Source organism: Bactrocera tryoni, chromosome 5 (genome assembly GCF_016617805.1).
Source record: "Bactrocera tryoni isolate S06 chromosome 5, CSIRO_BtryS06_freeze2, whole genome shotgun sequence".
Classification (NCBI taxonomy): Eukaryota; Metazoa; Arthropoda; class Insecta; order Diptera; family Tephritidae; genus Bactrocera; species Bactrocera tryoni.
Genome location: NC_052503.1, coordinates 49,039,719 through 49,054,738, shown reverse-complemented (window position 1 = coordinate 49,054,738; position 15,020 = coordinate 49,039,719). Strand labels below are relative to the sequence as shown.

The 15,020-nt window shown below is 35.6% G+C and overlaps 1 protein-coding gene across 9 annotated transcripts in view; it reads right to left on the bottom strand.

Annotated features, from left to right (window-relative positions):
• The window catches only part of LOC120776848 (NAD(+) hydrolase sarm1), a 143,579-nt gene that overhangs the window by 6,301 nt on the left and 122,258 nt on the right, over window positions 1-15,020 (bottom strand). For 8 of the 9 annotated variants that reach the window (XM_040107877.1, XM_040107878.1, XM_040107874.1 and 5 more), the window contains 4 exons: window positions 3,146-5,047; window positions 2,893-3,072; window positions 2,659-2,828; window positions 502-695 (listed from right to left, as the gene is read on the bottom strand). In XM_040107877.1, coding sequence (XP_039963811.1) covers window positions 502-695; window positions 2,659-2,828; window positions 2,893-3,072; window positions 3,146-5,047 — 2,446 coding nt within the window. Of the gene's footprint in view, window positions 1-189; window positions 696-2,658; window positions 2,829-2,892; window positions 3,073-3,145; window positions 5,048-6,288; window positions 7,209-15,020 lie in introns of those variants that run through there. The other variant, XM_040107883.1, reaches the window with a different exon arrangement.

Sequence of the window (15,020 nt, the reverse complement as noted above, 5' to 3'; positions counted from 1 at the left end):
AGTAACTATTTGTAAGAGTAAATAAATCTTTTGATAAATATCAAATAGTAGGGAGTAAGTTCGAGTTGGGAAACGAGGTGTTCGGTTTTGGGATTAATGTGGAGAATAATTCCTTTTTTTAGTTTTGCTCGTGCTTCCTCACTAAACGCTAGTCTAAATTTAATATCTACTAATAAATATATATGTATGTATATGTATATAGAGGCTTGTATATATTCGAAGAGTTTGCGTTCGCATAATCACTATGCTCATAAACATTCATCAATCTTATTTTGCAGAACATATTTTCATGATAATTGCTTTTGTTTTGTTTTCCTCATTCTTTCTGCATCTTTTTTTTCGTCATAATCATAATATCTCTATGACCTCATATTGCGGGGCAATCCAGGCGACTCATTTGCTCGGCTTAATTTTTTCTTTCGGCTTTTCAACGCTGGATCGCCCCGTTCTATGTATTCGTATTTGTTGTATTTGTAGTTGACGTATTTTGTTGTGCCCCACCTTGTCCGCTGCTATTCGCCGCACCACCGGCACCGCTGACACATACAACGCCACTGCCACCGCCGCCGACGCTGCCGCCGCCCACACTCTGCTGATAGTCGGAGTCATTGCTGTGCATTCTTTGGTAGGTCACCGAGCCCGGTGTGCTGGGTATGCCCACAAGGCGATCCAAATTCTTCTCACCACGCATGAATCTGTCGTGTATGGGGAAGGACAGAAAGGAAAATATAGTTTTTAATAAAGTTGGCAAGGCAATAAAAATCTGTTTGTGTTTTCTGTGCAAAAGTTTCGGTTAAAGTGATTTTAGTTTAAATACAGTAAAAAAATAATAAAAAATCAAAAATATGTTCCAAATTTTGCAAATGAAATTTTGTGAGTGTGTTGTATGTGTGTACATTACAGAGTTGCCTTAGTATTGAGAGTAGAGAAGAGTTTTGAGTAAAAAATCACTCCAATTCGTAATGTCTGCGATACTTCGCGATTGTGTCCAATCTTTTCTAGTTATTTTAGCATGCAAGTAGTAACAGACAAATTTTGCACCTTTGTCAATCCCTTGACGCGAGTTCATGAGTTAAAAAGTTATATATTCCATTTAAATATGTGAGTTGAAGATATTTTTATAAGGATTATAGTAGATTTTATAGCAAATAAAAGTGCAATAATGCGTCGCAAACACTTTGCCACTGCGAAATGTATGATGTGGCGAAAGGAAATTTGGCGAAAGTGTAAGTAAAAATATACTTGAAATATGTATGTATACCTTTCAGGCACAAGCCGGTGATAATTTTCAGTCACAAGTGCATTAATCCGCTTAACATTGGAAACTTATAATGATATCCATCTGTGGCGTGGCGGTAAAATGATTTTCGAAATCACAAGAAAATTTGTAGAAAAAATATGGAAAAATTGGCAAAATTCTTGTTTTTATACTCATTTCTATTTTTCATTGCAAGCAAGTTTGGTTAGGTTATAATATTTAGAGCATAAATATCAGAATTACTATAATAAAATGTACTTAGTGCTGCCATATTAGTGGAAAGTGAAATTTACTAAAGTAGATAAGTGCGAAGGGTGCTCAAAGGGATGCGGAATGAGCAAAACATTTTAAAAGTTGCGATTTCGGCCTAGCTCCTTTTGATTAGTATTGGGAAGACCCAATTAAAATGAATTGAAATAAAGTAGAAACGGCTGGTGGACCTTGAAATATGCTGGTGTGGTATGGGTATATTAAGACTTTTATTCGCTGAGCTGTACAGCTGGAATTTACAAATCTACCATAATACTGCTGTCATTTCTTTGAATTATCCACAATAATTATCTGGGTCAAGCACTTTTAAAAAATTTAGCCATACTCACCGGTTAGTCTCAAATTTTAACACGAGCTTCTTAAATATATATTTTTTAGTCATTAAACGAATATTTTTTCTCACTGATAAAAATTTTTTTACAAAGAATTTATGGCCGAAATTGTGGTCAAAAATCGATTTTTTAGAAACCGCCACTTTGTAAAAAAATTTTATTATTTCTTCGATTTGCTTTACTAAATTTAACATTACTTTAACGAAATCTGTTTGGTTTTTTTTTTAATTTCAGAGGCTCCAATTCAGAGATATAGTGGTCACTGCAAAACGTCTTTGTAAAAATGTAAAAATAAATGATTTTACTAATACTAAGTCCAGGTTAAAAGATACCATAATTTGTGTAAAAATTTTTGGCTCAATAACTTTAAAAGTTTTCTCAGACAAAGTTCTGGAAAATTTGCTTTTTTCGGCCTTCTAATTGTTTATAACCCCTTAATGATGCCGTTACTCTTTTAGTAAGTCCACAATTATATGAAAATTTTTGTCCTTAACAATGCTTTTCGGCATGAAAAAGTTTCCCTCACGACCATATACGGTTTTTGTCTTTGCTAAATTTTGTGAATACTCACCGCACTTACTAGCATTTTCACCACACTTGTCTATATACAAGGACCTGTGCCACAAAAACTCAAATGCTTATTAACTTCTTAAACGAAGCCTAGCTTTAGCGTTGTAATGAGATTTTAACAAATATTTAAGAAACCGCGCCCTATCAACTTGAATCGCTTCATTCCGTGAACCTTTAACACTTCCGACGGAGTAATGAATACTCACTTCGCATTTAGTGATAACTTACCTCTCTAGTTTATCGATGCAGGCATCCTGGTAGTCATGTATCCACGTGACGCCGTTGAAATGGCAAACGCTGCGCATATCTTCTGGCAAGCGATCGGTCTCTGGCCACATAAATTGTTGATCAATTATAGGAATAATATTACAATTTGATTTTAACGCGGCGACGATTTCCTGTAAGGTAAATTGTAGCATAAAATAACGGTATTAGATCCTAACAACTCGCGCAGGTACTTACGCGATGCACCCAATCCTTGCCATCGTCGTCATCCACGCAGCGTTGCAACGCATTTGGTGTTAATACTAAAACGAAATTCTTCGCCTGTCGAATACTGTTTAGCAGTCCATTATCGAATTTGCCCGCTTCCAGGCGCTCAACATCGATGAACACCGAGAAACCGCGCAACTGCAAATGAACCTGCCGAAAGAGATGAGTAGAAAGATATTAATAAGATTACGTACGCAAACTATGTGTAGCATTGGAAACTTACCTTCAATAAACTGGCCAATTGTGAGCCATTCGATCGCCGATAGCTGACAAAGACATCCAAGGTCTTTGCCATATTCTCCTCCGACGAGCTGGGTAATGAGTTTTCCAGGTTTTTTACGGCATTCAGTATGCGCAGCCGATGTATGGAGTTTTTGATGCCACACTCAGCAATGAGCATATCCTCATTCAGCTGTGGCAGCGAGTTCCGATCTATGCCGGCATTCAGCATTGCATATGTGTAGGTGCAGTACTCTGAACCGATTTCGGCCAAGAAATGATGCATCTTTGCCGTATCTTTCGATGAGTAGTCGGCCATGCGCTTGAGATTTTGCAGCTCGCGTTCGAAACGTTTCAACAGTATGCCATTCGCGATGCCAATATCATCGCGTAGATTTTCCTCATTCAGCTTCAACAAGAGATCACCATCAACTTGAGACTCCTCGAACTGTTTCACAAACTGACCGAAATTAATTTGTTTCACCCATTCTTGCACGTCTTCAACCGACCATAATGGTACTTGTTGCGAGAGTTTATGTGGCACGGTTTCACCGATAAGACGAAGCGCTTGCGCGGCGAATTTAGATGCGATCGCATTCGGGCAACTCGCTACAGTCTTTAGGGCTTCGATCGCGCCAATATCGCGAAAGATTTCTGTATTGCCTTGTTCACGTTTAATGCCCGCCTCCATGCAGAAATGGAAAGCGGCGAGATTGCGTGCCTCTTCACGGTTCGAACTCAATACTGGCACCAAACGTTCTAACCAATGCTTGCTTTGTCCGTGAGCATGCGCTAAATTGGAGCGCGCGAATTCGGAGGGATCGTGTGTGGTGACGAAGGGTTCCACCAAATCGAGACAACCTGATTTAAGCACTTCAGCTTCGATCTCTTTATTCGCCACGAGTACGGCAATTGCAAGGCAGGCGTAGTATTTTATATTATCATCGTCATGGAAGGCCAACGGGAATAACCACATGGGTACTTTGCGAAAGATCATAGCTTCTTGATTTTCAGCGCCACCATAGAGTGACAAATTGGCTAAGGCACTGGCGCAATGACGCAAAGTCTCCACATCATTTGTACGACATTCGAAGAGCACAGCATCGAGACCACCCAATTTGATGACATCCGAGCACGTACCCTCCGAGTGTTTGAATAGATGCTCCAGTATGCCGGTACCCACACGCGAATGCTCGGTATTTGGTTCCTTTGTGCACATACAGGCCACATTCACCACTCTGTCGAGACCATTGTCCACGACGTGTGTACGATTTTCTGTGGTTAAGCATTGCTCCAACAATTTGGCCGATGAGAACTTGATTTTCATATCACCCTGTACACAATTCTTCATGAGCAAATCTAAACCACCACTATTGCGCAATGAGTTGCATAGACTGTAGCCGAGCTCATGACCGTGTGTGGGCACAGCCCAAGCGCGTTGCATAACCTCATTGATTTTCTCCAAATACAACGATTTCTCTTGCGCTGCCTTCGAGTCCTCCAGCGTATTTACGAATGATGTCAGTACGCGGGAATATTTAGCGATAGCCTGTTCGATCTCTCGCTGTCCGCTGCCAGATGTCAGTGCCTTCAGATCGTCCAATTTTAGGTCGTGCAATTTGATGAGCGCCCCATTGGTGGCGGACATTTGTGAGGAGGACGAGATCATGCTGCTGCCCGAACTGGAGACACCCTTATGGGTCATTGTGTAATTCGCTTGCGAAGCGGATGACATATGCTTCTCCTGGCTGATGATGCCGTTCGAGGTCATCGTCTGTGATTGTTGCGACTGTGAGATGGCTTTCTTGTCGGCGGAGAAGGTGTCACTTTGCACTTTAATACTGGCGGCAGCCACATTGTTGCTAGCCTGTTGTGTTATATCGCCAGTGCGTAGCGAGAGGGCTTCCTGAAATGTTGGAAAATAATGTTGAATGTTGGTGATTAGTAAGGACTTATAGCTTAGCGTGAACATATTACATATGCAATTCAGTGGAATTAAAACTGTTGATAGCTTGGAGTAGGGAAGTGCTCACATAAGCAGTAGACGTAGAGAGATAGCGCTTGAGGCACAACATATAGCTAACTTTATCATACTATATAAACAAATAGTGGATGCATATACATAAATAGTTTGGGATATACAGACTTATAGGAGACAATAATCAAAGTATTTAAATTTTTCATGCACATCTAGCTATTCTTATTTGCACTAATCAACTCTATTATTTACAAATTTATTGAAGAAGATTGTAGATGATCTTAGTTGAGATTTAGTAAAGAAAAAATTTGAATCCAGTCTCTTTCGGAATAAACGGCATAGTATGATTATTTTCAGCTCTTTCTGCTTAGCCTACCATATCTGTAGTACAGTTGCTCCCAGATAACTCCTCAATATTTAGTACATATCTTCTGAAAGACACCGCAACATAAATATAAACTTATATTTATCTAGTAAGCTATCTCAGAAATTTTGTTCTTCCTTTCAAATAATGAGTCGAGAAATTGTTTAGAATCCTTACTTGAGATCAATACACTTCCAGTTTGAATCAAGAGTCCGCACAGAGTTCGTGACATATTGTAAAAAGTATTCGAATATCAATATTCGAAGAAAATGCCTGAGAAAAATCGCAGACCCTGAGGAAAGCCTAAATATATTATAAAATGTAGAAAAAAGTCTTAAAGACCAAATAGAAATAATACTACTTCATTATTGCAAAACTTCTTAATATGCTAGTAAGACAGAGCTCAAGTCACATTTCCAAACACTTTTCTAATTATTCGGCGTTGAATAGATCAAAAAAAAAAACAATACGCTTCAAACAAATGCAACTCTGCCATATTTCATATTGTTTAAATTTTATAACAGAAATGATACAAAAAGATATAAAATGGAAACGAAAGTAAGCGATATATTAATAAGGAGACAATGAGATCTAGATCATCAAAGACATTAATTGAACACATCACACATCACTTGATAATACCGCTATAATAATATTTCAACTGTCGGTACAAATACTACGAACTCTAAATGAACTTGATATTAACCAAAAAAAAAAACACTTTAATGTAAATCCCTTCAAATTAAAAATAAATTTTTCCGACGCGCAAAGCGATGAGCTTGCAACTCGGTCGATGTGTGTGTACCTTGTTCTGTTCGACCTCGATGGGTATTTCGCGAACATTCTTCATGGCATTGCCACCTGTTGCAGCGCTGCTGAGATTCGGGTTGCTCGAGTAAGTACCGGATGTGTTGTTGTTGTTGTTCAGGTGTTGTGAGCTTGTGTGGGTGGCGACTGTAGTGTTATTGTTGTTTGCCGACGATTGTGGTGACGATTGCTGTTGTTGTTGTGGCAGCTGTTGGTGTGTTTGTATGTGGGCGTGTGGTGGCAGTGGCGGCAGCGAAGCGATTTGTGGCGAGCTAAAATGCTGAAAGGGTGGACAAGAGTTCTTACGTACAGACCGAGAAGCGGCCGCGGCCGATGAGGACGAAGAGGACGACGACGAAGATGAAGCTGCGGCCGACATGCGCGCAGCAGAAGACGACGACGACGAGGATGAAGAAGAAGACGACGCAGCTGATGACTTTTGCGACGATGACGATGCAGATTGTGTGGACGCCGATGCGGACTGAGCGTGTGATTTCGTTGCACCGGTGGCAGCGGCAGACAGTGTTGACGACTTCGTTGCGGACACATTGTCGTTGATCGTGGCGATGGTGGGCCCCGGTGGGCCGACGATCACTTGTATGGGCTGTGGTGGCGGCGAAAGCGGACAGGTGGGCGAAAAGCGGCTGATGGGCGTGCCACCGTTGCTGTTGATTATGGGCGGTGGCGATAACGGCATCTCGACAATGGGGCTGGGCGAACGCGCGGGCGCGAAGTCCGATTGGCCGCTCGAACGGTAGATGCCTTTACGTATGGGCCAAGGTGGTTGATGCGACATCTTCGACGGTTGGTCGTTTGTGTATTCACCGTTAGGTTTGGCACTCAGTTGGTTTCCTATTTTGTCTGCGCGTATTTCGTTTCACGCTCGTCGGTGTGTTGTTTTTTGTTAATTTTTGTTTTATTGAGTTTTTATTTGTTTAATTTGTATTTTTCGATTTTTCCTGCCGCTAATTGCTAGATAATGAAACAGTTGCAAATTATTGGCTGAAAACACCTGCGCAATTTGCGAAATTCCACACGCCTCAACTGTTCGAGCGTCTCGTCGGTGGCACGTCGACTGCGGGCGACTTTCGGCCAAGAAAAACATTCTAAACGATTTTCGCACAATTTTTCTTTTTCGACATAAAAAACACAACATTTAACACAAATCAAGTATGTATGTTTGCTTGTATGTATGTATTGTATATAACTAAAATAATTATTAGCTTATGAAGTGGACTTTTGTATATATGTATATATATAGCTATGTATATGTCTGAAGCACTGTATTTTCAGGGGTACGCATGTGGCCCGCTCATACGTCAACACCAGCAATTTATTGTTGTTGTAGCGGTAAAATATATTTTCGATTTATTTATATTTTTCAATACTGTATGCTTATGCATGCGTGTGCGCATGTGTGTCTGAAAAGCAACTTATTTGATTTCGTTAATTTCTTGGTTCAGACTACAACAACTACCAGCAGCTTCTATTAGCTACGCGTGCGCTACACACTCAACGACATATCGACGTGAAAAGTTAATGATTTGTATAGACAAAGGAGTAAAAAGCATAACACGATCAAGTCGACGGGCACATACATACATACATACATAGTGGGATTTTATTTACAATAAAAATTTCACATATTCAGCAGAGTTTAGCGCACAAGTGTAAACAACAACACAAAAGACGTGAAATTGAAAAGAAGAAAATCATATTTTATTGACAGCTTACGTATGGATAATTAACGGAGAACGCGTAACGTTTCATTTTGTTGTAGCTGTATATTGCTTATAACTGTTGTTTTTAAAGATTCAAAAATTTCCAATATATTTTTATATATGTATGTATAAGAGGTTTATGTTGCGCCTTCTCCGCAAGTTTGTTATTAATTTATTTTTGTTAATTATTTTATTTTTCACTGAAAATATTTTGCCTCTGAGTTTTTGCATCGAAATTTTTATTTGAATTTTACAACCCTATTTTAATAAATTATTTTATTTTAATATGCATACATATGTATATAAAACTATCTCCTTAGAAATATATATGCAAGTTTGAAAATATTCAGAAAAGTGTTCGAAATTATAAGCTTTAATTCGTTGCGAATATGTTAATTTTGAATAGTTTCGTTAAGTTTGAAAACTTTGTTCAGAATTGAAATTTTTTATTCAAAACGTTATCAGGTGAGTAAAAATAATTAAAATCACCGTTAAACACATTTTCGTTCAGTTTGAAATTTTTCGTTATGTTTTCAAAACTATTAATAACCTTTATTAAAAACTTTTTACGCATCTATTTTAATAAACAACACACAAAATTGACTTGCTATTAACTTTAAGACTTTCGTGAAGTTTGAAAAAATTGAAATATTTCAAAATAATATGCTAATTTTGAATAGTTTCGTTAAGTTTGAAAACTCCGTTCATATCTAAAAATTTTCGTTTTGTAATCATTAATAAATGAGTGAAAAAAGTTAAAACCACCGTTTTACGCATTTTCGTTCGGTTTCAAATACTTCGTTAAGTTTTCAAAACTATTAATAACCTTCATTAAAAGCTTTATACGCTTTATATATTTTAATAAGCAGCACATAAGATTGTCTTTCTATAAACTTTAGGACTTTCGTTAAGTTTGAACAAATTTGCAATATTTCGAAATGTTGGTTCAATTTGAAAACTATTGACAATTTGAAGTACTTATAACGTATTATTTATAAAAAATGAAATATTAGATATTATTTTAGCAAATTCGTTAAGTTTAAAAAATTCTCAATTTTTGAATTTCTATGAAAACTACTAATAACCTACATTATAGATTATATAGGCACTTATTTTAATAAACAACACGCAAAAAGTCACGAACTTAAAACTTTCGTTAAGTTTGAAACAATTTCTCATATTTCGAAATGATAGTTCAGTTTGAAAACTATTGACAATTCGCAGTACTTATAGCGCATTTTTATAATAAAATGAAATATTAAATATACAGAAATTTTTGAAAATTCGTTAAGTTTAAAAAAAACATCTTAAGTTTTTGAATTTCTTACTAAGTTTTATAATATAGTTTGTATGAGTTTAAGGACAAAAATTACTCAAAAACTTATTTTCAAGGTTACACAAAAGGTTGAAGGTAAGATTTCAATATATTTCTTGAGTTTAAAAATGAAATATGCGAAATGTTTTTCCATAATTTCAAAATTTTCTCTCAATTCGAAAAATAGTACGAACTTGTGACATATTTGCCACATTCCAATATCGAAATAAATAATTTTTCGTTAACGCCCGAAATAGTATTTAATTTAGTTACTACTAAAAAAGTTTCATTAAGTTTTGAAATCTTTCGTTGAGTTATCAAATATTGGAAGTCTTTGAAAGATTTGCTAGACTTTTGCCAACAAAAAATATAAATTATTCAATTTGAGTTAGTCACTCGTTTAATTTTGAGTTATAACGAGCTAGATATGTAATATTCGTTTAAGCATTAAAAAGTTTCGTTAAGTTTTGAAATCTTTCGTTGAGTTATCAAATATTGGAAATCTTATTTGCTAGACTTTTGCCAACAAAAAATATAAATTATTCAATTTGAGTTAGTCACTCGTTCAATTTTGAGTTATTCATTTGGCCTGAAAATTTTGAACTGGGCTTTCATGTTTGTCACATTCCAATATTTTAATACATAATTTATCGTTAACGCACCAAATATGTATTTAATTTCGTTTCGAGTACTTGAAAATTTCGTTAAGTTTTGAAATCTTTCATTGAGTTATCAAATATTGAAAATCTTATTTGCTAGACCTTCGACAACAAATAATATCAATTTTCGAATTTGGGTTAGTCACTCGTTCAGTTTCGCTTTGCCCATTTGGTCTGAAAATTTTAAACATCCACTTAGTTTTTTGAGTTCTCAACGAGAAAGTTTTTGTTTGAGTTCAATGACGTTCAATATTGCTATTTCAAAGTAAATAAACGTTCAAAACTTAACGAAGTCATCATTAATAATAATCAATAGGTTTCATTATATTCGAAGTTTAAAATTTCGTTAAGTTTTTTTTTTTAATTAAAAATCTGTGCTATTTCATATGAGATATATTGTTTGTAGGTCAAAATTCCTATAAGTAAATCTATCTGCCTAAGGTGCAAGTTTCGTTCAGTTTTGCAAAAAATAAAAAAAATCGCAGCTTGGGTTTGACGAAAGTTTTCTTCACGCAACTGTAAGGAGCGGATTCCAACGATTGACAATTTTCTTGGAATTAAAAATATTTTCTTAGCAAATTTTGAAATTGAAAACTACATATTTGGCACTCGAAATTTTTATGAAGCCGTATGTATTATAGTTTTTAAAGCCAAAATTTATAAAATCATGAATTTCAAATATTATGATTTTTTTATGCTTGTTTCGTTATTTAAATTTAAATGTAATAACATTTCTATCATTAAGCTCAACATCCTTTCAATATTCACACGCGCTAAACAGTTTCCGTAGGACGCTTCATTTGGCGATCATGGGCAAACGCTGCCAGCGAAGGTCAAATCTATTTTTCCCACACATATTTTCGACCCTTGTTTGCGCATTTCACTTTGACTTGGCATATAAATAAATAAAATTCGGAAGTATTCAAACCCATTTGTCGCACATACATATGTATGTATATGTATTTAGATTTATATAAAATATAAGAAGAAGATCGATGAAATTGAAATTTTCACACGCATACGCGTTAAAACGAGTGAGTGAGTATTTTCTGCCCGTTTCGTATTCGTATTCTCGTTTAGCGCGCTCAACCAACGGAGGCCGCGTCAGACGGAAACAAAATTTGCACGGAAAACTACTCAACAACGAGCGACTCGATCGTTTAGCGGCTAGCGAAAGACTGAAAGTGTCGAATTGAAAAAGACATGCGGGAATCATACCGTTAGGTGTTGATCTTGCCGATCGTGTACATTTGCACAGCCGAAGAAGACAATAAAATAAAAGTAATATATATATAAATAAATAAAAAAGAGCTTAAAATGAGATAAAATATATAAAAATTTGAATAATTCTCAAGCGTTGAGCGGCACGCGGACAATGAGCAGCGCATGAGAGCGTCATCGTGTGATGTTGAGCTGAGCAGCGGCCTCCTCAGGAATAAGTAGCTACCTTGGCTCGCGCCACCCAACAATTCTACATGAATGAATGCTACATATAACGGAGTTTCAACATGCTTTTTATAGCCGTGCATGTGCCTGTGTATGTGCTCGTTATTTAGCTTGACCGATTGGGTGTGTAAAAATATTTACATAAATGAATAAACTTGAACTTGACAAATAACTGTATAAATACGAGCATACGATCGTACAGGGTTGTATTGTTAATCTTCATGGCTATGTATGTGTGTGTAGTGTTATTGGCAGGGGTAGTGATCTCGATTGTCAGATATGTGTACATACATATATAATTGGTGAATATTTGAATATTTTATTATAATATGTGGCAGATTGTTCAACAAAAACGAACTCTTGTGTGGCTTTTGTATATTCATTTGATAGTTGACATTCATCTAATATACAATTTTACAAGTTTTGTAATTAAAGAATTGCTGCAACTGTTATTTTATTAAAATATGCGCGCTATAAACAGTTATGATGTCAATTCAATTAAAATTAACTTTTTTCATATTTCTTTGAGCGTTTTTTGCGCGCTGGCTGCTGCATTGGCATTTCGCCAACGGCTAGCAACTAATTTCTTTTAGCTAATTTGTTGCCATTTTTGATTTTATTTTTTTATTTTATTTTATAATTATATTTTAAATTTATCAAAATTTTTTTATTTACTTTTAATTATTTTTTCACTTTTTTTTCAATTTATATATAAATTTCATTTTTTTCACTTTTCACTCGTTTGCGATTCTTCGCGCCTAATTGCCTAAAAGACTCGGCATCTTGGCGATAGCCGCGTTGTGTGCTGGATTATTTGCGCCAACAAAGAGGAGAACAAATTAGCTTATGACGTGTTAATAAGCCTTTCTAAGGTGTCAAGAAAATTTGCTGCTTATTTTTAAGAAAAAGAAAATTTGAGTGACATTAGAAAATTAAGTACTTGCTACACGTGACTTGAAACGAAAAATTGTATCGCATATTTTAGTCAAAAAATATTTCACTTAAAGCTACCCTGTAGTGAAACTCAACACTTGGGGAGTAGTTTATAACTAGTTTATTTATAACTTATAGTTATATGAAATATTTTACTTAAAACTAACCGGTTGTGTAACTCATTCCCTCTGCAGTAGTTGGTAACTAGTTTATTTATAACTAATAATGACACGATTTTTAAATTTATTCTCAAACTAAGAAAAACATTAGCTTCTTGAGCTTAAGTTCTACACTCTTTTCAAGAACCTGTATATGGTAAATTGATTAATATAATAATATTTGATTATTACTTTTTGGTTCAGTGCTGTTAACACCAAAAGAAAAACATTCGGGTAAAATTACTTAAAAAAGTTAAATTTTTTTTTTTACTCTCATTTGCGCTCATATCAATCAATGAAGATTTTTTCTATATACAAAAGTGGCAACTTAATTGCCTCCGAACTTGGAAATTTTCCTACTGGGCTTCTGCTGAAGCTACAATGTACCTAGAAATAAATTAGTTAAATTGTTTTCTGCTGAAAGTGCTCAAAATATTGCATAATCCGTTCCGCTTTTGTTACCAAATTAAGCCGCTTTGTTTTATGATATAAAAAAGAGATAAGATATTAATACACGAAATTAATTATCTGACAGCAATCAACGCGGTAATCAAGCAGCACTAGACGTTAGGGATCGTCATGCCATAAGCAAATTTTTAATTTTCCATCAGCCAACCTCAACTAACATTGTGTTACTAAGCAATATTCTTACTATAAATTAATATGTTCGACCCAAATGGATTTCTTTAAACCTTTGACATACTTTTTTTTGATATCCTTACAATATTAAAACGCTTCTATTCAGTTTTCTTTAGCTGGGTTTGAAAAACTTGATTGACTAAATTAAGCCAAATAGTTAGTTCGTAAAATTTTGAAATTTCTGATACGCTCGGTTACATAACAGGTAATATAACGTATACATTTCTGATTGCTTACGGTTATATAATTGGTTATATAACGTAGAATTATGATTATCGTACGTTAATTTCGTTATATTGCGTTACACGCTACAGTAATTAATTTTTCGCTTTTTATTACAATGCACATAGATAATTAGATAACTTTTACTGTAGCTGTGTTTATCTGGTTTGTTCATTGTGAGTATATTGTATTGCGCCGAAAAGTAGGCAACGCACTGTGACATTGTAACCATTTGTTTTATAAAATTTGTTAGACACAAGCGAAACCTTGCGTTCCGAGTTAAGTAGATGAAGTGCGGGGCGAGAATATAACAAGTTAGTATTTTTTAGGGATCGCGATAAACTGAGTCGAATCTACGCGATTTTCGTCGAATAAAGCTCTAGAAACTCTTGGAGGAAACTAAAATATTGGGCTTTTTTTATTTTACTGTTATGGTGTTTGTTTAGTTATAAGGTATAATGACGGCTAGCAAAGTTTTTATGAAGTTAGGTCTCTAAGCTCTAAATGTTAGAGTCTCTCAGTTCCTCTCCCTAGTTCTTAAATCATTAGAGACACTAAACCGAAAATATGTTATACAGTGAACCAGATTAAGCACTGAATCCGCTTAAATAACCACCATTTGGAGGCTTTGTCCTCGCATCAAAGGACTTAAGCTGTCCTTCTAAGTGCCCAAGCCTGCTAAGTACCTCAAAAGACTTGGATTTTTTGTGTGTTTACTATACTATTTACATCGATTTTTTTGGAAAACCGCAACTTTCAGCGTAATTTATGTGATTTCTATTGTACAGAAGTTTCAAAATAAACCAACTAAACATGGATTTTGATCTTATAGTGGGCTCGAGGTATTGTATGTTTCTAGGGAGCTTTTGTGAATATAAACTTTCGAACGAAATAATACATTTCTTCGAGGCAAAAATCACTTTTATATATTTTGGTGCCAAACTATGAAATTTTATACTTTTAACGGCTGTCAAACACAAGCAAACGTCACCTGACACAGTTAAGAGTAACAGTGTTGCATTCGAAGTCACTTCTAGAATATTTAAAAACTTTCTGATTTATTAATATATCTCGTTTCGCTCTATTAAAGCATTTTTATGCACATTTGGATTATTTTTTTTTTTTTCCATATTGGCGTTACTTTATTTTTGAGAGGGGTGTACCCACATATATATGGCTATCCGTAAATGCTAATTACCTTTATCTTTCCGAGTATGGATTGTGGACGCGAACGTTTTGAATATTTGCAGATGCTGGTTTCTTGTGCTAAACAATACTTTGTTGTTGTCGTAAGCAAACACTTAGTGAGCAACATAATGCCAAAAAAGTCCAGAAAAAGTCTTGTAGCAAATGCCACACAGCAATTTAGCCATGTGTTGTGCTCTATCAAACCACTTTAGACCAACTAAATACCGTTTATTTAAGAAATTTGGAAAACACAGCTATTTCCAAGCAACCAAGCAAGCTACAAACGACCGACCAACTAACGGGAAAACACGCGCTGCTGCTCCTTTCGCCACTTCACGAGACACAAAAGGCGAAAGCAAAGACTAAGCGAAAATCGATATTCCTTTGACGCGAGTTAACGCCCTTGGCATTGCAAGTGAAGTGCAAGTAACTTGCGATTTCCGAGAATT